The following is a 25,322-nucleotide window of genomic DNA, read 5'->3' as shown; positions in this document are numbered from 1 at the left end:
GCCTAACTATTGCCAAGAAACATCAGGAATCAACTATTTTAACGATAATTATAAGTGAATCTCCTTAATGGGGTCCAGGAGACAGTGTTTTGGGTCTAAATCGGTATATATAAGCTTCTGAGTACGATAATCTGGCAACGTTCGTGACTGGGCAGACGGGGGCAAACGTTTGACCCACAACAACACGTGAGCTCGGCCAGGCGTCGGTGGGGTCAGAGAGGCGAGCTTTGCCACAACCCAGACAGTGCAGAAGGCGGTGCGCGGTGCCGGCAGTGCAAGAATGGGTAGAAAACGCAGTATATGAGAAGACATGTGCCGTGTGGCCGCCGGGGGTCACAAGATGGCGCGTGAACGTTCAGGCGAAGCGGAGGTTTGGGACAGTGATGGACAGCGCCTCGGATACACCACAACAGGGAAGGCGGTGAACGATTACAGTGAAGATGGCGGGAAAACGGTGACTGTGAGAGAGAGAGAGAGAGAGAGAGAGAGAGAGAGAGAGAGAGAGAGAGCACTGTCAATAGGTATACTTGGACAAAAAACGTTGACTACTTGTGACGGCTGATTAGAGAGAGAGAGAGAGAGAGAGAGAGAGAGAGAGTATCAGCTGGGGTCTTTTCGTGAGAGAGAGAGAGAGAGAGAGAGAGAGAGAGAGAGAGAGAGAGAGAGAGAGAGAGAGAGAGAGAGAGAAAATATCAGCTGGGTCTTTTCGTGAGAGAGAGAGAGAGAGAGAGAGAGAGAGAGAGAGAGAGAGAAAATCAGATGGGTCTTTTCGAGAGAGAGAGAGAGAGAGAGAGAGAGAGAGAGAGAGAGAGAGAGAGAGAGAGAGCAGTGTCCCTAAGTCCTTGGAAAACAAAATCCCAGAGAAGTGTTGTCTATGGGCGCCATCGAGGTGGTGGGCGGCACACGTCACTGGCTGATGTGTCGATAGATAGACGAGTTGACGGCCCGATAGATAAACGCTGTGCCGGGAGTTAATAAACGAGAAAAACATGAAAAACAGTGAAGGAAAATGAATAGATAAATAACTGGATTGAAAATGACATGAAAAAAAACAGTGAAATGCCGAGAATGATTACGCGGGAAACAGAAACTCTGAAGAACAGTGAACCGGGAAACACAGATGAACAAAGAAGGGGAAGAAGAAGAGGAGGAAGAGGAGGAAGAGGAGAGGGAGAGAGAGGAGTCGGAGCAACACTACGGTGACGGTCAGTATGGTATATCGTAGCCCGCCCGCAACACACACAACACCCAGGATGGAGCGTGCGGTCTGTGTCAAGCCCTCGCGCACCACCACCCAGGGATTGTGATGACGGAGCGTGAGGGGATGACTGTGACGCCGGAATGGTGATGTGTAGGGAGGATGGTGACGCTGACAAGGAGGAGGAGGGCAGTGATGGTGAGGATATGGTGGCGATGATGGTTGTTATGGAGTATAGTGAAGGAAAGTATATATGAATGAGTATGGTGATGGTAGTGGAGGTAGGGTTTTAACAGTATGGTGACGATATAGCGTCGTTTTATGAGACATCTCGCCGCCCAAGAACACGTATTTGACAAGGCTTTCGTAGGAGTTGTGGGCATTTCCAGGGGTAGTTGTATGACCCTGGTGGTAGTGTGACCCTTCTTCTGTACCGTGAACCTAGAAACACGTATTTGACAAGGCTTTCGTAGGAGTTGTGGGCATTTCCAGAGGTAGTTTTATGACCCTGGTGGTAGTGTGATCCTTCTTCTGTACCGTGAACCTAGAAACACCTATTTGACAAGGCTTTCGTAGGAGTTGTGGGCATTTCCAGGGGTAGTTTTATGACCCTGGTGGTAGTCTGACCCTTCTTCTGTACTGTGAACCTAGAAACACATATTTGACAAGGCTTTCGTAGGAGTTGTGGGCATTTCCAGGAGTAGTTTTATGACCCTGGTGGTAGTCTGACCCTTCCTCTGTACCGTGAACCTAGAAACACCTATTTGACAAGGCTTTCGTAGGAGTTGTGGGCATTTCCAGGGGTAGTTTTATGACCCTGGTGGTAGTGTGACCCTTCCTCTGTACAGTGAACCTAGAAACACCTATTTGACAAGGCTTTCGTAGGAGTTGTGGGCATTTCCAGGGGTAGTTTTATGACCCTGGTGGTAGTCTGACCCTTCCTCTGTACCGTGAACTTAAAGAAACACCTATTTGACAAGGCTTTCGTAGGAGTTGTGGGCATTTCCAGGGGTAGTTCTATGACCCTGGTGGTAGTGTGACCCTTCCTCTGTACCGTGAACCTAGAAACACCTATTTGACAAGGCTTTCGTAGGAGTTGTGGGCATTTCCAGGGGTAGTTCTATGACCCTGGTGGTAGTCTGACCCTTCTTCTGTACCGTGAACCTAGAAACACCTATTTGACAAGGCTTGTAGGAGTTGTGGGCATTTCCAGGGGTAGTTTTATGACCCTGGTGGTAGTGTGACCCTTCCTCTGTACCGTGAACCTAGAAACACCTATTTGATAAGGCTTTCGTAGGAGTTGTGGGCATTTCCAGGGGTAGTTGTATGACCCTGGTGGTAGTCTGACCCTTCCTCTGTACCGTGAACCTAAAGAAACACCTATTTGACAAGGCTTTCGTAGGAGTTGTGGGCATTTCCAGGGGTAGTTTTATGACCCTGGTGGTAGTGTGACCCTTCTTCTGTACCGTGAACCTAGAAACACCTATTTGACAAGGCTTTCGTAGGAGTTGTGGGCATTTCCAGGGGTAGTTTTATGACCCTGGTGGTAGTCTGATCCTTCCTCTGTACCGTGAACCTAAAGAAACACATATTTGACAAGGCTTTCGTAGGAGTTGTGGGCATTTCCAGGGGTAGTTTTATGACCCTGGTGGTAGTGTGACCCTTCCTCTGTACCGTGAACCTAGAAACACATATTTGACGAGGCTTTCGTAGGAGTTGTGGGCATTTCCATGGGTAGTTTTATGACCCTGGTGGTAGTGTGACCCTTCCTCTGTACAGTGAACCTAGAAACACCTATTTGACAAGGCTTTCGTAGGAGTTGTGGGCATTTCCAGGAGTAGTTTTATGACCCTGGTGGTAGTCTAACCCTTCTTCTGTACCGTGAACCTAGAAACACCTATTTGACAAGGCATTCGTAGGAGTTGTGGGCATTTCCAGGGGTAGTTCTATGACCCTGGTGGTAGTGTGACCCTTCTTCTGTACCGTGAACCTAGAAACACATATTTGACAAGGCTTTCGTAGGAGTTGTGGGCATTTCCAGGGGGGATAGTCTTATGACCCTGGTGGTAGTGTGACCCTTCTCTGTACCGTGAACCTAGAAACACCTATTTGACAAGGCTTTCGTAGGAGTTGTGGGCATTTCCAGGGGTAGTTTTATGACCCTGGTGGTAGTCTGATCCTTCCTCTGTACCGTGAACCTAAAGAAACACATATTTGACAAGGCTTTCGTAGAAGTTGTGGGCATTTCCAGGGGTAGTTTTATGACCCTGGTGGTAGTGTGACCCTTCCTCTGTACTGTGAACCTAGAAACACATATTTGACAAGGCTTTCGTAGGAGTTGTGGGCATTTCCAGTAGTTTTATGACCCTGGTGGTAGTGTGACCCTTCCTCTGTACAGTGAACCTAGAAACACATATTTGACAAGGCTTTCATAGGAGTTGTGGGCATTTCCAGGGGTAGTTTTATGACCCTGGTGGTAGTGTGACCCTTCTTCTGTACCGTGAACCTAAAAACATATATTTGACAAGGCTTTCGTAGGAGTTGTGGGCATTTCCAGGGGTAGTTTTATGACCCTGGTGGTAGTGTGACCCTTCCTCTGTACCGTAAACCTAGAAACACATATTTGACAAGGCTTTCGTAGGAGTTGTGGGCATTTCCAGGGGTAGTTTTATGACCCTGGTGGTAGTGTGACCCTTCTTCTGTACCGTGAACCTAGAAACACATATTTGACAAGGCTTTCGTAGGAGTTGTGGGCATTTCCAGGGGTAGTTGTATGACCCTGGTGGTAGTGTGACCCTTCTTCTGTACAGTGAACCTAGAAACACCTATTGGACAAGGCTTTCGTAGGAGTTGTGGGCATTTCCAGGGGTAGTTGTATGACCCTGGTGGTAGTGTGACCCTTCCTCTGTACCGTGAACCTAGAAACACATATTTGACAAGGCTTTCGTAGGAGTTGTGGGCATTTCCAGGGGTAGTTGTATGACCCTAGTGGTAGTGTGACCCTTCCTCTGTACCGTGAACCTAGAAACACATATTTGACAAGGCTTTCGTAGGAGTTGTGGTAATGGAATGGGTTTGAATAGCGACGGTGATTTTAGCGATTGTGAGTTATGGATAGAGATTGATATTTATTTATTAATTAATTTATTTATTTTGCATTTAATTAACAGGAAAATCGAACGACTGAAAAATTGTAAAAGCGGTTTTGTGTTTGTGTTTTGTTGAGTTTATGTTGTTATTATTATTATTATTATTAGTAGTAGTAGTAATAGTAGTAGTAGTAGTAGTAGTAGTAGTAGAAGTAGTAGTAGTAGTAGTAGTAGTAGTAGTAGTAGTAGTAGTGTTAATATTACAAGTATTATTAAGATTATCAGGTGTGTGTGTGTGTGTGTGTGTGTGTGTGTGTGTGTGTGTGTGTGTGTGTGTGTGTGTGGGCGTTCAGGGTACTCCTCACGAACTTCCTGTGTGTTGTGTGTGTTGCGGGTCATCACCATCAACACCATCACCACCACCACCACCACCACCACCACCACGAAGACGACGAAGAGTAAGTACTTGTTGATATGTTCCTACTACTACTACTACTACTACTACTACTACTACTACTACTACTACTACTACTACTACTACTATTACTACTACTACTACTACTACTACTACTACTACTACTACTACTATTGTTTTTCATGTGGTCATTCCTCTTATGATCGTTTTGTTTTCATTCTTTTGTTCCCATTCATCCGCTTGTTATTATCATGTATTATTGTGTTGCTTCTCCGCCAATGTGTTTTTTCTTTCCTACAGGCTGGTTTTGTGTTGCGTGTATTGTTTTTCTTTGTTCTTCTCTTACAGGTGTTGCTATTGTTAATATTATCATTGTTTTCAGACCATGCAAAGTCGGGTATATTATATTTTCAATTCATGTCATTCGCGTTTCATGAGGTCTTACGAGATGCAGAGTTCACCCACACATTCACACTGGTCGTATTCGTAGATGATGTCTCAGGCTTGCATCGTAGGAGTGGAGAAACTGTAAGGAAAGCAAAACTGGACTGTCATGCAAATGGTTCGTGCAAATAGTTCACCGTTGACTGCCAAGACTCACTGTAATATATTCATTGGCACAAGAGAACTTCTGTCAAAGATTCTTCATGTCACCAAGCTTCGGGAGTGGAGCAAAAGGTGGCTGGTACAATTTAGTGAAGAAAAATTTGAGGTCATGCATCTTGGGAGGGGAAATCCAGCACACCAGTACCACATGGGAAACACTCCACTATCCACCACAGAGGCAGAGAAAGACCTGGGAGTGTATGTTACCAGGCTACCAGTGAAGGGATATCCAGCACACCAATACCACATGGGAAACACTCCACTATCCACCACAGAGGCAGAGAAAGACCTGGGAGTGTATGTTACCAGTGAAGGGATATCCAGCACACCAATACCACATGGGAAACACTCCACTATCCACCACAGAGGCAGAGAAAGACCTGGGAGTGTATGTTACCAGGCTACCAGTGAAGGGATATCCAGCACACCAATACCACATGGGAAACACTCCACTATCCACCACAGAGGCAGAGAAAGACCTGGGAGTGTATGTTACCAGGCTACCAGTGAAGGGATATCCAGCACACCAATACCACATGGGAAACACTCCACTATCCACCACAGAGGCAGAGAAAGACCTGGGAGTGTATGTTACCAGGCTACCAGTGAAGGGATATCCAGCACACCAATACCACATGGGAAACACTCCACTATCCACCACAGAGAAAGACCTGGGAGTGTATGTTACCAGGCTACCAGTGAAGGGATATCCAGCACACCAATACCACATGGGAAACACTGACACACTAAGCAGTATGACACACATTCAGTGGAATAAACAAAACGATATGGAAAAATAATATATTTCAACAGCATAATAGACAGTTTTAATTTGACACCAAGATTACTGTCATACAATCATTAGCCTTGAGTATCAACAGCTATGGAAAAAAGGTGTGGGAATTACCAGAATTTAATGGACCACTGAAACAGAATTTAGCAGTTATGGTTGCCCTATTTGGAGACAGTTTGAGGGCCTATGTATTAACAGCAAGTATTATTATGAGCTAAGAGAACAGTTTCCATTGTCACGAATTAAGAAAACCACCCATTTAGCTTGACCCGCCGCCAGTATTAAGCGATTCACCCAGAGCGAACTTCCAACAGTAAACACTTATAAGGTTGTATCATAAGACTTTTCGTAGACCAAGAACACCTATTTGACAAGGCTCTCATAGGAGTTGTGGGCATTTCCAGGGGTAGTTTTATGACCCTGGTGGTAGTGTGACCCTTCTTCTGTACCGTGAACCTAGAAACACATATTTGACAAGGCTTTCATAGGAGTTGTGGGCATTTCCAGGGGTAGTTTCATGACCCTGGTGGTAGTTTGACCCTTCTTCTGTACCGTGAACCTAAAGAAACACATATTTGACAAGGCTTTCATGGGAGTTGTGGGCATTTCCAGGGGTAGTTTTATGACCCTGGTGGTAGTTTGACCCTTCCTTTGTACCATGAACCTAGAAACACATATTTGACAAGGCTTTCGTAGGAGTTGTGGGCATTTCCAGGGGTAGTTTTATGACCCTGGTGGTAGTTTGACCCTTCCTTTGTACCATGAACCTAGAAACACATATTTGACAAGGCTTTCGTAGGAGTTGTGGGCATTTCCAGGGGTAGTTTCATGACCCTGGTGGTAGTGTGGCCCTTCTTCTGTACCGTGAACCTAGAAACACATATTTGACAAGGCTTTCGTAGGAGTTGTGGGCATTTCCAGGAGTAGTTTTATGACCCTGGTGGTAGTTTGACCCTTCCTTTGTACCGTGAACCTAGAAACACATATTTGACAAGGCTTTCGTAGGAGTTGTGGGCATTTCCAGGGGTAGTTTCATGACCCTGGTGGTAGTGTGCCCTTCTTCTGTACCGTGAACCTAGAAACACATATTTGACAAGGCTTTCATAGGAGTTGTGGGCATTTCCAGAGGTAGTTTCATGACCCTGGTGGTAGTGTGACCCTTCTTCTGTACCGTGAACCTAGAAACACATATTTGACAAGGCTTTCGTAGGAGTTGTGGGCATTTCCAGGAGTAGTTTTATGACCCTGGTGGTAGTCTGGCCCTTCCTCTGTACCGTGAACCTGAAGAAACACTCATTATAATCGGCCTGACCCTTTCTTTGACCTTTAGAAACAGCTGATGTGAGAAACGAAAATGTCTTACAATACAGGAAATTCGTAAGCTCCCTAACCAAGCACAAAACACGATAAAATTCCTTGCAAATTCCTAGTTTTTGGCGTTGATATAAAAAGAAGAGAGAGAGAGAGAGAGAGAGAGAGAGAGAGAGAGAGAGAGAGAGAGAGAGAGAGAGAGAGAGAGAGAGAGAGAGAGAGAGAGAGAGAGGGCAGTAAATATGCATGATTAAAAGTGTCCCTATCCGTTATTGAAGAGTATAATGTTTGTATTTATTTTTTGTCGTGTTACAGTTTCCTTGAGAACCATTGTGTGTGTGAGGTCATGTGGGGCTAAGATCTGAAATGCAGGAGTGTATACATAGGCCTACCTTGTTTACATAGGCCCTGCTTGTTTACATCGGTCCTGGTTGAATACATAGGCCCTGGTTGTCTACATTGGTTCTGGTTGTCTAAATAGGCCTTGGTTGTCTGCTCATAAGTCCTGGTTGAATACATAGGCCCTGGTTGTCTACATAGGTTCTGGTTGTCGAAATAGGCCTTGGTTGTCTGCTCATAGGTCCTGGTTGAATACATAGGCCCTGGTTGTCTACATAGGTTCTGGTTGTCTAAATAGGCCTTGGTTGTCTACTCATAAGTCCTGGTTGAATACATAGGCCCTGGTTGTCTACATAGGCCTTGGTTGTCTAAATAGGCCTTGGTTGTGTGCTCATAGGTCCTGGTTGAATACATAGGCCCTGGTTGTCTACATAGGTTCTGGTTGTCTAAATAGGCCTTGGTTGTCTACTCATAAGTCCTGGTTGAATACATAGGCCCTGGTTGTCTAAATAGGCCTTGGTTGTCTGCTCATAGGCCCTGGTTGAATACATAGGTCCTGGTTGAATACATAGGCCTAGCTTGTCTACATAGGCCTTGGTCGAATACATAGGCCTTGCTTGTCTACATAGGCCCTGGTTGTTTACATAGGCCCTGGTTGTCTACATAGGCCCTGGTCGAATATATAGGCCTTGCTTGTCTACATAGGCCCTGGTTGTTTACATAGGTTCTGGTTGTCTAAATAGGCCTTGGTTGTCTACTCATAGGCCCTGGTTGTTTACATAGGCCTGGATTGTCTACAGTACATAGGCCCAGGTTGGAATACGCGTCCCTTTCAAATTTTCCTTTTACCATTTGTTATTGAAAGAGAAATAGAGAATGTAGGAATCGTAGTCTGACTAAAACATTTGACCCACATATTCTGAAAAAAAAAGAAGGAAAAAAAAAAGCTATTGAAAAAAATACATCTTTGGTGTAATGGAGTGTCGAGGAAGGCGATGACGGAGGGTCTGACCATAGGAGCTGAATGACCTTACTGAAGATAACACTCGAATATTGATCAGTTTAACTCCTTGACTGCGGATTTCCTACCAGAAGACCTCACCAAGCTACAGGAATGGAACAAAAAGTGGCTGCTACAATTCAATGAAGAAAAATGTGAAGTCCTGTACCTTGGGAGGGGATATCCAGCACACCAATACCACATGGGAAACACTCCACTATCCACCACAGAGGCAGAGAAAGACCTGGGAGTGTATGTTACCAGGCTACCAGTGAAGGGATATCCAGCACACCAATACCACATGGGAAACACTCCACTATCCACCACAGAGGCAGAGAAAGACCTGGGAGTGTATGTTACCAGGCTACCAGTGAAGGGATATCCAGCACACCAATACCACATGGGAAACACTCCACTATCCACCACAGAGGCAGAGAAAGACCTGGAGTGTATGTTACCAGGCTACCAGTGAAGGGATATCCAGCACACCAATACCACATGGGAAACACTCCACTATCCACCACAGAGGCAGAGAAAGACCTGGGAGTGTATGTTACCAGGCTACCAGTGAAGGGATATCCAGCACACCAATACCACATGGGAAACACTCCACTATCCACCACAGAGGCAGAGAAAGACCTGGGAGTGTATGTTACCAGGCTACCAGTGAAGGCCAAATCCGTGCCAATCGCAGCGGACGGGTTATTAAGAAGAAGAGTTGCAAGGATAGCAGTAACGATATTGGCAGTGATCGTAATGATGATAGTAACAGTATTGGTGGTAGGGTTCACAATAATAATAATAATAATAATAATAATAATAATAATAATAATAATAATAATAATAATAATAGCTGATAAAAGAAGAAGAAGAAGAAGAAGCAGAAGAAGTAAAAGATGAAAAAGAAGAAGAAGAAGAAGAAGAAGAAATAAATATAAAAGAAAAAACAAAACAAAAGAAGGAAAATAAGAGTTGTCCTTGAGATAATTTAGTCACCCCAAAATTCACCACAGACAATGTAGATTCTAGTCAATCATTCGCTCAAACAGACTAGCTAATCAGGTGTCAGTCCGGGACTCTGATACATTGAGGTAGCCAAAGTCTATATATACCAAGTCATGTCACGCGCAGGTTTGTGGGAGGAGACACGGCCGAGGCGTGGCTTATGCGTGACGTTGCTTGGAGCCAAACTAGAGAATGTAGAAACAGGGATTTAGAGAAAACGAGGAAAGGCGGACTAATTTAAATCAATCACTTCAACATGCCCTCCCTCACACCCCACACCGCCGTTTGTAGGCATTGGAATTACAGTCACGCAATAGCACAATAAAAAGACATATTTTTTCGTCAGTGGCTTGCCTGAACGCGCTGTGAAACAAAGCAAGCGTGCACATCCAGAGTGCACACACGGCCCCAACTTTAGTCACCCCTGAACTGGCGGGTATATTTTCTTTTGGCTCCAAGTGACGTCATCCCGCTGCTCCGCCCCCAAACCCCGCCTCCTGCGCGTACCGGTCGCAGTTCTGAAGTAGACTTGACTTGGTATATACAGACTTAGGAGGTAGCAAAGTGAAATGCCATGGACGAAGGATAGGCTCTTAACTTCCCCTATTCGAATCATGAGAGTAAAATAACAAATGCAAATCCACATTAGACGAAGCTCGTGTGCCGGCCGGTCATCGCTGCCCACACCTATATGCCGTCGTCCGGTGTCCTGTGTGGCCGTCCCTCGAGGCAGCCGACCGCTTCCCCGTTCGTAGCGTCAGGTTAGGCAAAGGTGAGCCCGCAGTAGGAACAACGCCGCTCCATCATTAGGAAGCAGCACAAGAGACCGATTGGGAAGAAGCAGATGCCCATCACAATGCCGCATGTGGTGAAGTCATTCCTCAGGATGCCGGTCTACGCGAGGCCATGGAGGAAGAGTTAAGGGTCAATACAACCTTGATTGATTGATTGATTCTGTTTAGTAAGAGTTAGTTCATCAATCAACATTTTTCAGATACTATACAATCATATAACCAAGGGTGTGGAATCGGATATTAAAAAATTCGACTCCGATTCCGATTCCAGGATATTTTAAGGTTACGACTCCGATTCCGATTCCGACTCTACCCCCCTCGCCCCCTTTCCTCCCCTCCCTGCGAATGTGGGTTTAGGACGCAAAGGAAAACTGTTTATCTTAGTATTGGTCCTGTGTCGTGTAGCGTGCTGTGGCTCTGGGTGCTATGCTCATCTTAATTTAGTATATCCCTTCGTGCCCATGTATTGCAGAAGGAGGATGGCGGTGGCTGAGTGGTAGCGTGCTGGGCCCACATTCACCGCGTGATGGACGACGCGGGTTCGAATCCCCACGCTACCACCTGGGATTTTTCAGTCACCGCCGAGTGGCTTAAAACTACCCACATGCTGTCCTGAAGACCACCCATCAACCCGGACTCAAGTGAATCAAGATGGAGTTCCGGGGGGCAGCATGAGCCAAGAGAAGATGGCGCCACTATAAACACTTGCCTGCGCCATGACGGAGTGGGGCCGACTACCACCCAGGCCCCTTAAGCAAGGCTACCGGCGCTATAGGCGTTCACGAAAAACAAAAAAAATTAAAAAATGACGCAATGGGACCACTTTTTCCAACAACTGTTTATTACATTTACCACATCGAAAAAAGGATTTGATGAGAGGTTGTTGTTGTTTTTGTTTGTTTATCTTACCGCAAGGGCTGCAGATCAAAGGCAGAGATCACAGCATTAAGGAAAGAGCGCGCTATAAGATACTCACACACGCTCAACGGGAGAGGTCAAAAGAGCGGTCAGCTTCGGGCGGGGAGGTCAGCGTTACCAAATTACTCTTTCCTCCGAGTTTCTGTATCCCGCGAGTTTAGTCTGTGGATGCTGGGAAACACATCTGCCTCTTCCTCCTCCTCCTCCTCCTCCTCCTCCTCCTCCTCCTCCTCCTGTTTCCTCCTACTCCGCCTCCTGTTTCCGCCTCCACCTCTTCCTCCTCCTCCACTTCCTCCTCTTCCTTCCCCTCCTCCTCCTCCTCCCCCTCCTCCTGTTTCCTCCTCCTCCTCCTCCTCTTCCTCCTCTTCCTCCTCCTCCTCCTCCTCCTCCTCCTCCTTCTCCTCTTCTTTTTCCTCCTTTACTTATTCATCTTTCTCTCTTCTTCCTCTTCCTCCACCTCCATTTTCCTTCCTTCATTTTCTTCCTCCTTTATATACTCCCTCTTCCTCCTCCTCCTCCTCCTCCTCCTCCTCCTCCTCCTCCGCGTGCCTCGATACTCTCCTCTTGAAAGAGTTAAAGTCGTAGGCAGGAGGAAACACATACGAGGGAAGGCTGTTTCGTGAGTTTACCAGCGGAAGGGATGAAAGAGTGAAGATACTGGTCAACTCTTGCATAAGGGGTTTGGACACTATAGGGATGAAAGAGTGAAGATGCTGGTTAACTCTTGCATAAGGGGTTTGGACAGTATAGGGATGAAAGAGTGAAGATACTGGTCAACTCTTGCATAAGGGGTTTGGACAGTATAGGGATGAAAGAGTGAAGATGCTGGTTAACTCTTGCATAAGGGGTTTGGGCAGTATAGGGATGAAAGAGTGAAGATGCTGGTTAACTCTTGCATAAGGGGTTTGGACAGTATAGGGATGAAAGAGTGAAGATGCTGGTTAACTCTTGCATAAGGGGTTTGGACAGTATAGGGATGAAAGAGTGAAGATGCTGGTTAACTCTTGCATAAGGGGTTTGGACAGTATAGGGATGAAAGAGTGAAGATGCTGGTTAACTCTTGCATAAGGGGTTTGGACAGTATAGGGATGAAAGAGTGAAGATGCTGGTTAACTCTTGCATAAGGGGTTTGGACAGTATAGGGATGAAAGAGTGAAGATGCTGGTTAACTCTTGCATAAGGGGTTTGGACAGTATAGGGATGAAAGAGTGAAGATGCTGGTTAACTCTTGCATAAGGGGTTTGGACAGTATAGGGATGAAAGAGTGAAGATGCTGGTTAACTCTTGCATAAGGGGTTTGGACAGTATAGGGATGAAAGAGTGAAGATGCTGGTTAACTCTTGCATAAGGGGTTTGGACAGTATAGGGATGAAAGAGTGAAGATGCTGGTTAACTCTTGCATAAGGGGTTTGGACAGTATAGGGATGAAAGAGTGAAGATACTGGTTAACTCTTGCATAAGGGGTTTGGACAGTATAGGGATGAAAGAGTGAAGATGCTGGTTAACTCTCGCATAAGGGGTTTGGACAGTATAGGGATGAAAGAGTGAAGATGCTGGTTAACTCTTGCATAAGGGGTTTGGACAGTATAGGGATGAAAGAGTGAAGATGCTGGTCAACTCTTGCATAAGGGGTTTGGACAGTATAGGGATGAAAGAGTGAAGATGCTGGTTAACTCTTGCATAAGGGGTTTGGACAGTATAGGGATGAAAGAGTGAAGATACTGGTAAACTCTTGCATAAGGGGTTTGGACAGTATAGGGATGAAAGAATGAAGACACTGGTAAACTCTTGCATAAGGGATTTGGACAGTATAGGGATGAAAGAATGAAGACACTGGTAAACTCTTGCATAAGGGATTTGGATAGAACAGAAATGAACTTGAGTATGAAGTCGTGTGCAGCGGGTCCGTGGGAGGGAGGTGGGGGAGGGAGATGCAGTTAGCAAGTTCAGACGAGCAGTCAGCATGAAAATATTGAAAGAAGATAGAAAGAGAGGCAACATTGCAGCGGAATCTATAGAAGTCTGTCAGTAAGAAGAGAGGAGTTGATGAGACGAAGATCTATTGAGCTCTGTGTGTTAAGCTCCCCCACATAAGAGATGCTTACTCCATATGAGGGCGGACAAGGCCCCTGTATATGGATAGCATCTGCATAGGGGACAAAAAACAGGCGGAGACGAGACAGAACGCCCAATATCCAGGAAGCTGATTTAGCGAGAGAGGAGATATGAAGTTACCAGTTAATATTTTGATTTAAGAATAGACCGAAAATGTTTATTGTGGAAGTAGGTGACGGCTGAGTGTTATCGAAGAGTAGCGGATAGGTGTTTGGAAGATTGTGTCGAGTTGACGGGTGGAGAAATTGAGTTTTTGAGACTAAGTTTTCTCTGCAATCTTTACTTTCTTCCCATAACCAAGGCTTTGTTTTTTGTTATCATTTAGGTCTTGTGAAGTAATCTAGACTAGGAAGTATTAGCAAGGTAAATATGCTTCGTAATGAAAAGACTAGTTTATCTGAGGTAGCAGCGACGGGCCAAATTTGTGGCTTTACCGTGTAGCAGCGACGGGCCAAATTTGTGGCTTTACCGTGTAGCAGCGACGGGCCAAATTTGTGGCTTTACCGTGTAGCAACGACGGGCCAAATTTGTGGCTTTACCGTGTAGCAGCGACGGGCCAAATTTGTGGCTTTACCGTGTAGCAACGACGGGCCAAATTTGTGGCTTTACCGTGTAGCAGCGACGGGCCAAATTTGTGGCTTTACCGTGTAGCAGCGACGGGCCAAATTTGTGGCTTTACCGTGTAGCAGCGACGGGCCAAATTTGTGGCTTTTCCGTGTACCAGCGACGGGCCAAATGCATCATTGCAACAGCACCATCGACACATACACGTCTTGGGAAGGAATAATGTAATGTTTTCAGACTCAGAAGATGGGAGAACTTATGAAGACGACATGGTAGAGTGACCCCGTGAGAATGTGTGTGTGTTCTGAGGTCTTGGGAAGGAATAATGTAATGTTTTCAGAATCAGAAGATGGGAGAACTTATGAAGACGACATGGTAGAGTGACCCCGTGAGAATGTGTGTGTGTTCTGAGGTCTTGGGAAGGAATAATGTTATGTTTTCAGACTCAGAAGATGGGAGAACTTATGAAGACAGCACGATAGAGTTAGGACGTGAGAATGTGTGTGTGTTCTGAGGTCTTGGGAAGGAATAATGTAATGTTTTCAGACTCAGAAGATGGGAGAACTTATGAAGACGACATGATAGAGTTAGGACGTGAGAATGTGTGTGTGTTCTGAGGTCTTGGGAAGGAATAATGTTATGTTTTCAGACTCAGAAGATGGGAGAACTTATGAAGACAGCACGATAGAGCGAGGACGTGAGAATGTGTGTGTGTTCTGAGGTCTTGGGAAGGAATAATGTAATGTTTTCAGACTCAGAAGATGGGAGAACTTATGAAGACGACACGATAGAGTTAGGACGTGAGAATGTATGTGTGTTCTGAGGTCTTGGGAAGGAATAATGTTATGTTTTCAGACTCAGAAGATGGGAACAACTTATGAAGACGACATGATAGAGTTAGGACGTGAGAATGTGTGTGTGTTCTGAGGTCTTGGGAAGGAATAATGTAATGTTTTCAGACTCAGAAGATGGGAGAACTTACGAAGACACGATAGAGTTAGGACGTGAGAATGTTTGTGTGTTCTGAGGTCTTGGGAAGGAATAATGTAATGTTTTCAGACTCAGAAGATAGGAACAACTTATGAAGACACGATAGAGCGAGGACGTGAGAATGTGTGTGTGTTCTGAGGTCTTGGGAAGGAATAATGTAATGTTTTCAGACTCAGAAGATGGGAGAACTTACGAAGACACGATAGAGCGAGGACGTGAGAATGTGTGTGTGTTCTGAGGTCTTGGGAAGGAATAATGTAATGTTTTCAGACTCAGAAGATAGGAACAACTTATGAAGACACGATAGAGCGAGGACGTGAGAATGTGTGTGTGTTCTGAGGTCTTGGGAAGGAATAATGTAATGTTTTCAGACTCAGAAGATGGGAGAACTTATGAAGACAGCACGATAGAGTTAGGACGTGAGAATGTGTGTGTGTTCTGAGGTCTTGGGAAGGAATAATGTTATGTTTTCAGACTCAGAAGATGGGAGAACTTATGAAGACAGCACGATAGAGTTAGGACGTGAGAATGTGTGTGTGTTCTGAGGTCTTGGGAAGGAATAATGTTATGTTTTCAGACTCAGAAGATGGGAGAACTTACGAAGACACGATAGAGTTAGGACGTGAGAATGTGTGTGTGTTCTGAGGTCTTGGGAAGGAATAATGTAATGTTTTCAGAATCAGAAGATGGGAACAACTTACGAAGACACGATAGAGTTAGGACGTGAGAATGTGTGTGCGTTCTGAGGTTCATACTATTCGAAAATGATAACATCTCACGAAAAATACAGTTTTCTTTAGAAGCATTGGCCGAAAACCACATAACCAAGTCGTGTTCCATACCCCGTTCTCACTTCTGCCATCAAAGTATTGTTATGCAAAGGAAAACAACAAGTAAAGTATATAGTATATTTTTGTTATCAATATCTCCAGATGGATCTTCAGTAATTAAAATTCATATTGGTCAGGATCAGTGTATTTTAGCATCAGTGGCTGTTAACTCTGGTAAAGCGTAACTAAGTCTGGTAACCTCATACAGTACTTGAACACACTAAAAAAGATAGCTAAGATTAAAATCGCTAAGGTTCCTTTTACCCAGAAATACAACATTTTACACTGAAAGCTTCATAATGAGTAGTAAATAGTTTTTTGCAATTTATATGTATTTAGATATACATGAAAATTATATACAATGTTTTCAATTTTTTTTTATCGAGCGTCACATCGTCATATTAATAAACAAGGAACTATCTTAGTGAACCTACGTGAAGGCAGTCTGCGCTTTGCTTTATGATTTCACTTTGGGAAGAGTAACTTTAGGCGGCAGAAGACAGTCAAATTTAGTCCTGCTGGTGAATGTGTCCGTGTTTCTGAGACCAGTAGAGAAGCGTGTAGGCCAGTATATAATCATGGCGCCAGGAACACGCGTGGATTTCAGAGGTGGCCGCGAATCATTTGGCAAAGGAGAAGGAGCGTTAGGCAAGGCTTCGATGTTGGACCAGCTGAAGTGACGCGGTGTCTTCCTTGGTGTTCCTTCCGTCACAGCCTAAATCGCTGTTTCTGGACAAAAGTGACAGATCTCTTCGGCGCCAGGGAACCGCGCTGACGGCCTGGCGCCCCGTCACTAAGGAAAGCCGAGTGAGGGGACCCTGATGCATGGCGCTCCGTGTTTTCTGGAGTGTAAGTTTCGTGAATATCCATTACTGCTGATCGTTCACTAATTCAAGGGTGTCACTCCAAGCTTCTGACGCGTTGATCTCAGTGTTCTGCCGTTGTGGTGTTCTTAAAAGTCGCTCTCAAGAGGCTTAACCTTTCCTCGTAACCTTTGTGAATATCCATTACTGCTAATCGATCACTAATTCAAGGGTGTCACTCTCATCTTCTGACGCGTTGATCTCAGTGTTCTGCCGTTGTGGTGTTCCTCAAAGTCGCTCACAGGAGGCTTAACCTTTTCTCGAGGCGACCATCTTTGGGCATGACTTTGTGGGGTGTCTACGCGCTCCCGTACGAGAGGCGACAGTTCGTGCAGCGGCGTTCCCTCATCATGAAGCAGCAGATGAGGCCCAGCGGGAAGCAACAGATTCCCAGGAATATCCCGCAGCAGGTAAACTCGCTGGTAAGCATCCCGCTCTGAGAGGAGGAGAACAGACGCGTCACCATGCAAGATAGCCAAAGATATACACGCTAGTGGCGAACCAGGCACTAATCACTCCCTCAAACTCCTTCAATGATTGGGCGATGTGCAATGTCAGCCCTTTTTCTCTTTCTCTTCCTTTTAACAAAGTATTCTTCATAAACAGATTGTATGACTGGGCGGATAAATGGCAGATGGAGTTCAATGTAGGGAAGTGCAGTATTCTGAGTGTAGGTAGGAACAACCCCTCACATAACTATTGCTTAAATGACACTCTCATAAGCAGGTCTGGGTGCGAGAGGGATTTAGGGGTCTTAGTGAGCTCTGATCTCCGTCCAAGGGCACAATGCATTCAAGCTAGAAATCGAGCAAACAGGGTACTGGGATTTATTTCAAGGAGCGTAAGCAACAGAAGCGCCGAAGTCTTCCTCAAACTATATTTAGCATTAGTTAGACCTCATCTTGACTATGCGGTTCAGTTCTGGTCACCCTACTATAGAATGGATATCAGAGTGTTAGAATCGGTGCAGAGGAGGATGACTAAGATGATTCAGGGGTTGAGAAACTTGCCATACGAGGAAAGACTCAAACAGTTAAACTTGCATTCTCTAGCAAGGCGAAGGGTGCGTGGAGACATGATCGAGGTTTATAAATGGATGAAGGGCTTTAATAAGGGAGACATTCACAAGGTTTTGTTGGTAAGAGAACCGGGTAGGACACGAAGTAATGGGTTTAAACTGGATAACTTCAGATTCAACAGGGACATAGGCAAAAATTGGTTTACTAACAGAGTGGTGGATGAGTGGAACAGGCTTAGCAGTCATGTGGTGAGTGCCAATACAGTTGTCACATTAAAAAATAGATTAGATAAATTCATGGACAGCCATATTAGGTGGGGTTAGATACACGGGAGCTTAGGTTCAAAGGAGCTGCCTCGTACAGGCCTACCGGCCTCCTGCAGACTCCTACGTTCTTATGTTCTTATAACAAATATAAGGATCCGCACTAAAAGCTGATGAATCAAAGTCAATAGCAGGTGTTGCACTGGAAGCCTACGGTCTACATTAAGATAAAGAAGAGTCGTGCTACACAGTCACACGGGGAGTCAGGAAACCCTCGTTGCTGCATCAAAGTTCTGTCTATCGTTCGGGAGACTTGATAAAGGACAATGGTGCTGTTGCCTCACAGTGAGCCGGGCATGGAGGAAGCAGCCTCGCAGGCCAGGTGTTAAAGGCTGAGCCGATATAAAGTGTGTGTGCTCTTGGAAACAAAAATAGGAATGTGTGAACGAAATGCATTCATACATCAATGAAGGAAGAATATGAAGAAATGAATAGCTATAAATAAGTAACTGAATGCACACACACACACACACACACACACACACACACACACACACACACACACACACACACACACACACACACACACACACACACACACACACACACACACTTGCTTTCTCTAACTCTTCCCGTGACTTCTGGCATCTAGCCAAAAACATCTCCTCCAACTTCACTTCTTCATCTTTCCCTCCACTCCTCAGTCCTGACGGCAACACTGCCGTCTCATCTATCTCTAAGGCTGAACTCTTCTCTCAAACTTTTTTCTAAAAACTCCACTCTGGACGATTCTGGGCATGTTCCTCCTACTCATCCCCCCTCTGACTCTTTTATGCCTGTTATATAGATTCTTCCAAATGATGTTTTCTATGCCCTCTCTGGCCTCAATCCTCAGAAGGCTTATGGACCTGATGGAGTGCCTCCTATTGTCCTTAAAAACTGTGCCTCCGTGCTGTCACCCTGCCTGGTCAAACTCTTTCGCCTCTGCCTGTCAACATCTACCTTTCCTTCTTGCTGGAAGTATGCCTTCACACAGCCTGTGCCTAAGAAGGGTGACCGTTCCAATCCCTCAAACTACCGCCCTATAGCTTTACTTTCCTGTCTATCTAAAGCTTTTGAATCAATCCTTAACCGTAAGATTCAAAAGCACCTTTCCACTTCTGACCTTCTATCTGATCGCCAGTATGGGTTCCGCAAGGGGCGTTCTACTGGTGATCTCCTAGCCTTCTTAACTGACTCTTGGTCATCCTCTCTTAGCCGTTTCGGTGAAACCTTTGCTATCGCGCTGGACATATCAAAAGCTTTTGATAGGGTCTGGCACAAATCTTTGCTTTCCAAACTACCCTCCTACGGTTTCTATCCTTCTCTCTGTACCTTTATCTCCAGTTTCCTTTCTGACCGTTCTATTTCTGCTGTGGTAGACGGTCACTGTTCTTCCTCTAAACCTATTAACAGTGGTGTCCCACAGGGTTCTGTCCTATCTCCCACTCTTTTTCTGTTGTTCATTGATGATCTTCTTTCCAAAACGAACTGTCCTATCCATTCTTACGCCGATGACTCCACTCTGCATTATTCAACTTCTTTTAATAGAAGACCCACCCTTCAGGAACTTAACGACTCAAGGCTGGAGGCAACAGAACGCTTAGCCTCAGGCCTTATTATTATTTCCGATTGGGGCAAGAGGAACCTGGTGTCCTTCAACGCCTCAAAAACACAGTTTCTCCACCTATCAACTCGACACAATCTCCCAAACACCTATCCCCTATTCTTCGACAACACTCAGCTGTCACCTTCTTCAACACGAAACATCCTCGGTCTATCCTTAACTCAAAATCTCAACTGGAAACTTCATATCTCTTCTATTATTAAATCAGCTTCCTCGAGGCTGGGCGTTCTGTAGTGTCTCCGCCAGTTCTTCTCCCCCGCACAGTTGCTATCCATTTACAGGGGCCTTGTCCGCCCTCGTATGGAGTATGCATCTCACGTGTGGAGGGGCTCCACTCACAAAGCTCTCCTTGACAGAGTGGAGTCAAAGGCTCTTCGTCTCATCAGCTCTCCTCCTCATACTGATAGTCTTCTACCTCTTAAATTCCGCCGCCATGTTGCCTCTCTTTCTATTTTCTATCGCTATTTTCACGCTGACTGCTCTTCTGAACTTGCTAACTGCATGCCTCCCCCCCCCTCCCGCGGCCCCGCTGCACACGACTTTCTACTCATGCTCATCCCTATACTGTCCAAACCCCTTATGCAAGAGTTAACCAGCATCTTCACTCTTTCATCCCTATACTGTCCAAACCCCTTATGCAAGAGTTAACCAGCATCTTCACTCTTTCATCCCTATACTGTCCAAACCCCTTATGCAAGAGTTAACCAGCATCTTCACTCTTTCATCCCTATACTGTCCAAACCCCTTATGCAAGAGTCAACCAGCTTCTTCACTCTTTCATCCCTACACTGTCCAAACCCCTTATGCAAGAGTTAACCAGCATCATCACTCTTTGATCCCTATACTGACCAAACCCCTTATGCAAGAGTTAACCAGCATCTTCACTCTTTCATCCCTATACTGACCAAACCCCTTATGCAAGAGTTAACCAGCATCTTCACTCTTTCATCCCTATACTGTCCAAACCCCTTATGCAAGAGTTAACCAGCATCTTCACTCTTTCATCCCTCACGCTGGTAAACTCTGGAACAATCTTCCTTCATCTGTATTTCCTCCTGCCTACGACTTGAACTCTTTCAAGAGGAGGGTATCAGGACACTTCTCCTCCCGAAATTGACCTCTCTTTTTGGACACTCCTTTGACTTCTATTCAGGAGTAGTAAGTAGCGGTCTTTTTTTAGTATTTTTCTTTACGCCCTTGAACTGTCTCCTTTGCTGTAAACACACACACACACACACACACACACACACACACACACACACACACACACACACACACACACACCTAATGTTACATGACTTACCCTACAGGCTGGACAGTTTGCCCCAGCCACGATGATCACGGGCTGGGCTGCGACCATCGGCTGGCTGGTGACCACAGTGGTGCTGCTGGTGGAGGCCGGATGGGGGTACATCACTTGTTGCGAGAACCCTGCGGGGGCCGGCTGCTGGTTGTACGGTGGTGGGGGGCCTGTGGAAAGGGTGCCATTAGCGAGCAAGGCAGTAGTTGTTTGCCGACGCACTATTGTAGCAGTCACCGCTCAAATTCCGTGTTCCTTCCCCTCAGTGACAAGAAAATGGGGTGCTGCAAAGAGAGACTAAGATTCTCAGTGTTTTCATGTAATGTCCATCGTCACTGTGTCTGCCAGTCTGTCTTGTCGCGTCTTCATCGTTAACTTTCCTTGTATTCGTTTACCTTTGACTGTCCGTCCACGTTCTCTTGTCGTCCACCGTTACACATTGTTCCACACATACACCAACACTTAAATGTTAACCTACACAAACAACATTCACACAAACGCATACACAAACAAACACCTATCATATGTGTTGTCCTTGTCGTGATGAGCTCTGTAAGTTTTGTCCAATAAAGCAACCCTGGCGGATATGACTTTCTCTATCCGTGAACCGATTAGCACTTAGAACACTCGCTACCACCAACACTATATCAGTACTTTTGCAGAGGTTCTCGAGAGGTGATTCAACCCCGTACAGCTGACATGGGAACTCTTAAGTCGTAAGGAAGGACTTTGTTGAAACTTAGTATAAACAAAAACTATGATTCGGGTAATGTTCTGGCAAGTGTGTTATCGGATCGACTCATAACTGCTCTACAAGTGAGTGAAAAATCGAATGTTCTTGACGGATGAGTTTCGTCTCCCGGGGGCACTTAATCCGCAGGTAGCCGGGGGGGATATCCAGCACACCAATACCACATGGGAAACACTCCACTATCCACCACAGAGGCAGAGAAAGACCTGGGAGTGTATGTTACCAGGCTACCAGTGAAGGGATATCCAGCACACCAATACCACATGGGAAACACTCCACTATCCACCACAGAGGCAGAGAAAGACCTGGGAGTGTATGTTACCAGGCTACCAGTGAAGGGATATCCAGCACACCAATACCACATGGGAAACACTCCACTATCCACCACAGAGGCAGAGAAAGACCTGGGAGTGTGTGTTACCAGGCTACCAGTGAAGGGATATCCAGCACCAATACCACATGGGAAACACTCCACTATCCACCACAGAGGCAGAGAAAGACCTGGGAGTGTGTGTTACCAGGCTACCAGTGAAGGGATATCCAGCACACCAATACCACATGGGAAACACTCCACTATCCACCACAGAGGCAGAGAAAGACCTGGGAGTGTATGTTACCAGGCTACCAGTGAAGGATATCAGCACACTAATACCACATGGGAAACACTCCACTATCCACCACAGAGGCAGAGAAAGACCTGGGAGTGTATGTTACCAGGCTACCAGTGAAGGGATATCCAGCACACCAATACCACATGAAACACTCACTATCCACCACAGAGGCAGAGAAAGACCTGGGAGTGTATGTTACCAGGCTACCAGTGAAGGGATATCCAGCACACCAATACCACATGGAAACACTCCACTATCCACCACAAAGGCAGAGAAAGACCTGGGTGTATGTTGCCAGGCTACCAGTGAAGGGATATCCAGCACACCAATACCATGGGAAACACTCCACTATCCACCACAGAGGCAGAGAAAGACCTGGGAGTGTATGTTACCAGGCTACCAGTGAAGGGATATCCAGCACACCAATACCACCTGGGGAAACACTGCACTATCCACCACAGAGGCAGAGAAAGACCTGGGAGTGTATGTTACCAGGCTACCAGTGAAGGGATATCCAGCACACCAATACCACATGGAAACACTCCACTATCCACCACAGAGGCAGAGAAAGACCTAGGGTGTATGTTACCAGGCTACCAGTGAAGGGATATCCAGCACACCAATACCACATGGGAAACACTCCACTATCCACCACAGAGGCAGAGAAAGACCTTGGAGTGTATGTTACCAGGCTACCAGTGAAGGGATATCCAGCACACCAATACCACATGGAAACACTCCACTATCCACCACAGAGGCAGAGAAAGACCTGGGAGTGTATGTTACCAGGCTACCAGTGAAGGGATATCCAGCACACCAATACCACATGGGAAACACTCCACTATCCACCACAGAGGCAGAGAAAGACCTGGGAGTGTATGTGACCAGGCTACCAGTGAAGGGATATCCAGCACACCAATACCACATGGAAACACTCCACTATCACCACAGAGGCAGAGAAAGACCTTGGAGTGTATGTTGCCAGGCTACCAGTGAAGGGATATCCAGCACACCAATACCACATAGGAAACACTCCACTATCACCACAGAGGCAGAAAGACCTGGGAGTGTATGTTACCAGGCTACCAGTGAAGGGATATCCAGCACACCAATACCACATGGGAAACACTCCACTATCCACCACAGAGGCAGAGAAAGACCTGGGAGTGTATGTTACCAGGCTACCAGTGAATGGATCTCCAGCACACCAATAACACATTGGTAAACACTCCACTATCCACCACAGAGGCAGAGAAAGACCTGGGAGTGTATGTTACCAGGCTACCAGTGAAGGGATATCCAGCACACCAATACCACACAGGAAACACTCCACTATCCACCACAGAGGCAGAGAAAGACCTGGGAGTGTATGTTACCAGGCTACCAGTGAAAGCAACATCCGTGCCAATCGCAGCGGACGGGTTAATGATATTATGGAATTAAAAACTGCTATATGGTCATCAGTTACGGTAACAGGGTTGCTCCCGGCACTAGAGAGCGATACAGGGGTGCGCACCTACAATGAGGCTCGTTCTCAGTCCTTTTCGGTTCTCACAACAAACACTAACAAAGTCTACAAAGGAAATTAGTCGGGTTTTTTTTTTTTTTTACATCCCCGCCTATAGCGCCGGTAGGCTTCTTCAGGCCAGATGGTAGGCCCAAGCCCATCATGGCGCAGGCAGTCTTTTTTATAGGCTCATGCTGCCCCCCGGAACTCCTTGATTCACTTGGACGGTTTCCGCTAGAGTCCGGGTTGATGGGTGGTCTTCAGGACAGCATGTGGGTAGTTTTAAGCCACTCGGCGGTGACTGTAAAACCCCAGGTGGAAGCGTGGGGATTCGAACCGACGTTGTCCATGGCGTGGTGAATGTGGGCCCAGCACGCTAACCACTCAGCCACCTTCATGGTACTGCAGTCTTGTCAAAGTGTTACTAGGCTCTTAAAACTACCCATGACAATACCCACGACCAACGTTGCCAGACTGTCTTACTCAGCCTCTTATATTTACCGACTTCCGACCCCAAAACTGTCTCGTGAACCCCAATAAGGAGATTCACTTATAATTATCGTTAAAATAGTTAATTCCTGATGTTTCTTGGCAATAGTTAGGCGTCAGAAACCGGTAAATACTATGGTCTGAGTACGACAATCTGGCAACGGTGCCCACGACCTCTGCAAAAGCCTTATCTAATGTTGGTATGAAAATGAAATTAGTGAAAATAAGTTTGATGAGATTTCAAGCTGTAAAACACTCAGCGGAATAACAGTTACTATAGAATGCAAAAACCTGTCGCCGTTACTGGGATAAACTCAGGTTGCTGCAGTGTGTCGGCTACCCTTGTTGGAACACTGTGTCAGGGCCCGCGGCACCAGCTACAATGGAGCCTCTGCCGTTGAGGAGGCCCAGTGCCGCCACGCGTGCTCACCTTGAGGGGGCGGGGAATACTCGTTGTACTTGTCCGCCATATTGGATGAGACTGTAAGGAGGAGGAGGAGTGAATGGTTAGGGGAAGGGCTCACACACACACACACACACACACACACACACACACACACACATTGGTAGACAGACACACACATGTACTCGATGTATGGTAAAACCTACTTATATACTGTAAACACACACACACACACACACACACACACACACACACACACACACACACTCAGATACTTAGATCCATATCGATAGTCTTATGGGGGAGGGGAAGGGAAGGGGAAGGGAAGGGGCGTGAGAGTCTGGTTGATAGGATCTAGGCCGCTCGATAACTTATGGGGTACCCCTGTGTGATGTGTGTACCCCTGTGTGTACCCCCTCACCGTACCACGCAGAATCAATAGTCATCCTCCGTTGCACCATTCACGTCTGTGGTGCATCGTAA

At 46.0% G+C, this 25,322-nt stretch overlaps 1 protein-coding gene and 4 long non-coding RNA genes across 29 annotated transcripts; 2 read left to right on the top strand and 3 right to left on the bottom strand.

Moving 5' to 3' along the window:
- Window positions 1-1,645: 1,645 nt before the first annotated feature.
- On the bottom strand, window positions 1,646-4,258 carry LOC127002358 (uncharacterized). Of its 8 annotated transcripts, none has more exons than XR_007756003.1 (6): window positions 3,808-3,953; window positions 3,502-3,704; window positions 2,983-3,188; window positions 2,579-2,774; window positions 2,167-2,372; window positions 1,646-1,958 (listed from the first exon to the last, which is right to left on the bottom strand). It is a non-coding gene; the product is annotated as an uncharacterized LOC127002358 (long non-coding RNA). The 8 variants fall into 8 exon arrangements; XR_007756004.1 differs by having other exon boundaries at window positions 3,502-3,601; window positions 3,808-3,950; XR_007756005.1 differs by lacking the exon at window positions 3,502-3,704 and having other exon boundaries at window positions 2,983-3,095; window positions 3,818-3,953.
- On the top strand, window positions 3,537-8,577 carry LOC127002359 (uncharacterized). 15 transcript variants are annotated; one of them, XR_007756023.1, is made up of 4 exons: window positions 3,537-3,551; window positions 7,230-8,070; window positions 8,149-8,304; window positions 8,381-8,529. It is a non-coding gene; the product is annotated as an uncharacterized LOC127002359 (long non-coding RNA). The 15 variants fall into 15 exon arrangements; XR_007756021.1 differs by lacking the exon at window positions 3,537-3,551 and adding an exon at window positions 3,832-3,963; XR_007756024.1 differs by lacking the exon at window positions 3,537-3,551 and adding an exon at window positions 4,155-4,169.
- Window positions 6,096-7,400, bottom strand: LOC127002371 (uncharacterized). 4 transcript variants are annotated; one of them, XR_007756099.1, is made up of 3 exons: window positions 7,280-7,363; window positions 6,766-7,074; window positions 6,096-6,557 (listed from the first exon to the last, which is right to left on the bottom strand). It is a non-coding gene; the product is annotated as an uncharacterized LOC127002371 (long non-coding RNA). The 4 variants fall into 4 exon arrangements; XR_007756098.1 differs by having other exon boundaries at window positions 6,869-7,074; XR_007756100.1 differs by having other exon boundaries at window positions 6,972-7,074.
- A 5,749-nt stretch (window positions 8,578-14,326) lies between the features above and the next one.
- LOC127002381 (uncharacterized) lies at window positions 14,327-15,910 on the top strand. The gene is made up of 3 exons (XR_007756125.1): window positions 14,327-14,765; window positions 14,869-14,971; window positions 15,478-15,910. It is a non-coding gene; the product is annotated as an uncharacterized LOC127002381 (long non-coding RNA).
- A 121-nt stretch (window positions 15,911-16,031) lies between these two features.
- LOC127002354 (brain protein I3-like) lies at window positions 16,032-25,010 on the bottom strand. The gene is made up of 3 exons (XM_050868242.1): window positions 24,867-25,010; window positions 21,082-21,248; window positions 16,032-17,266 (listed from the first exon to the last, which is right to left on the bottom strand). The coding sequence occupies exons 1-3, from the start codon at window positions 24,904-24,906 to the stop codon at window positions 17,129-17,131; spliced, it is 345 nt and encodes a 114-aa protein (XP_050724199.1). The 5' UTR covers window positions 24,907-25,010; the 3' UTR covers window positions 16,032-17,128.
- Window positions 25,011-25,322: the final 312 nt, after the last annotated feature.

Source organism: Eriocheir sinensis, chromosome 23 (genome assembly GCF_024679095.1).
Source record: "Eriocheir sinensis breed Jianghai 21 chromosome 23, ASM2467909v1, whole genome shotgun sequence".
Taxonomy (NCBI): Eukaryota; Metazoa; Arthropoda; class Malacostraca; order Decapoda; family Varunidae; genus Eriocheir; species Eriocheir sinensis.
This window is presented reverse-complemented; position numbering and strand designations above follow the sequence as displayed.

Excerpts from the sequence above, each read along its gene's own strand:
- LOC127002354 (XM_050868242.1), bottom strand. The coding sequence starts at position 24,906 with ATGGCGGACAAGTACAACGAGTATTCCCCGCCCCCTCAAG. Across the intron at positions 21,249-24,866 it reads GTATTCCCCGCCCCCTCAAG|GCCCCCCACCACCGTACAAC; the intron begins GTGAGCACGCGT and ends CCCTTTCCACAG. Across the intron at positions 17,267-21,081 it reads CAAACTGTCCAGCCTGTAGG|AGCGGGATGCTTACCAGCGA; the intron begins GTAAGTCATGTA and ends TCCTCCTCTCAG.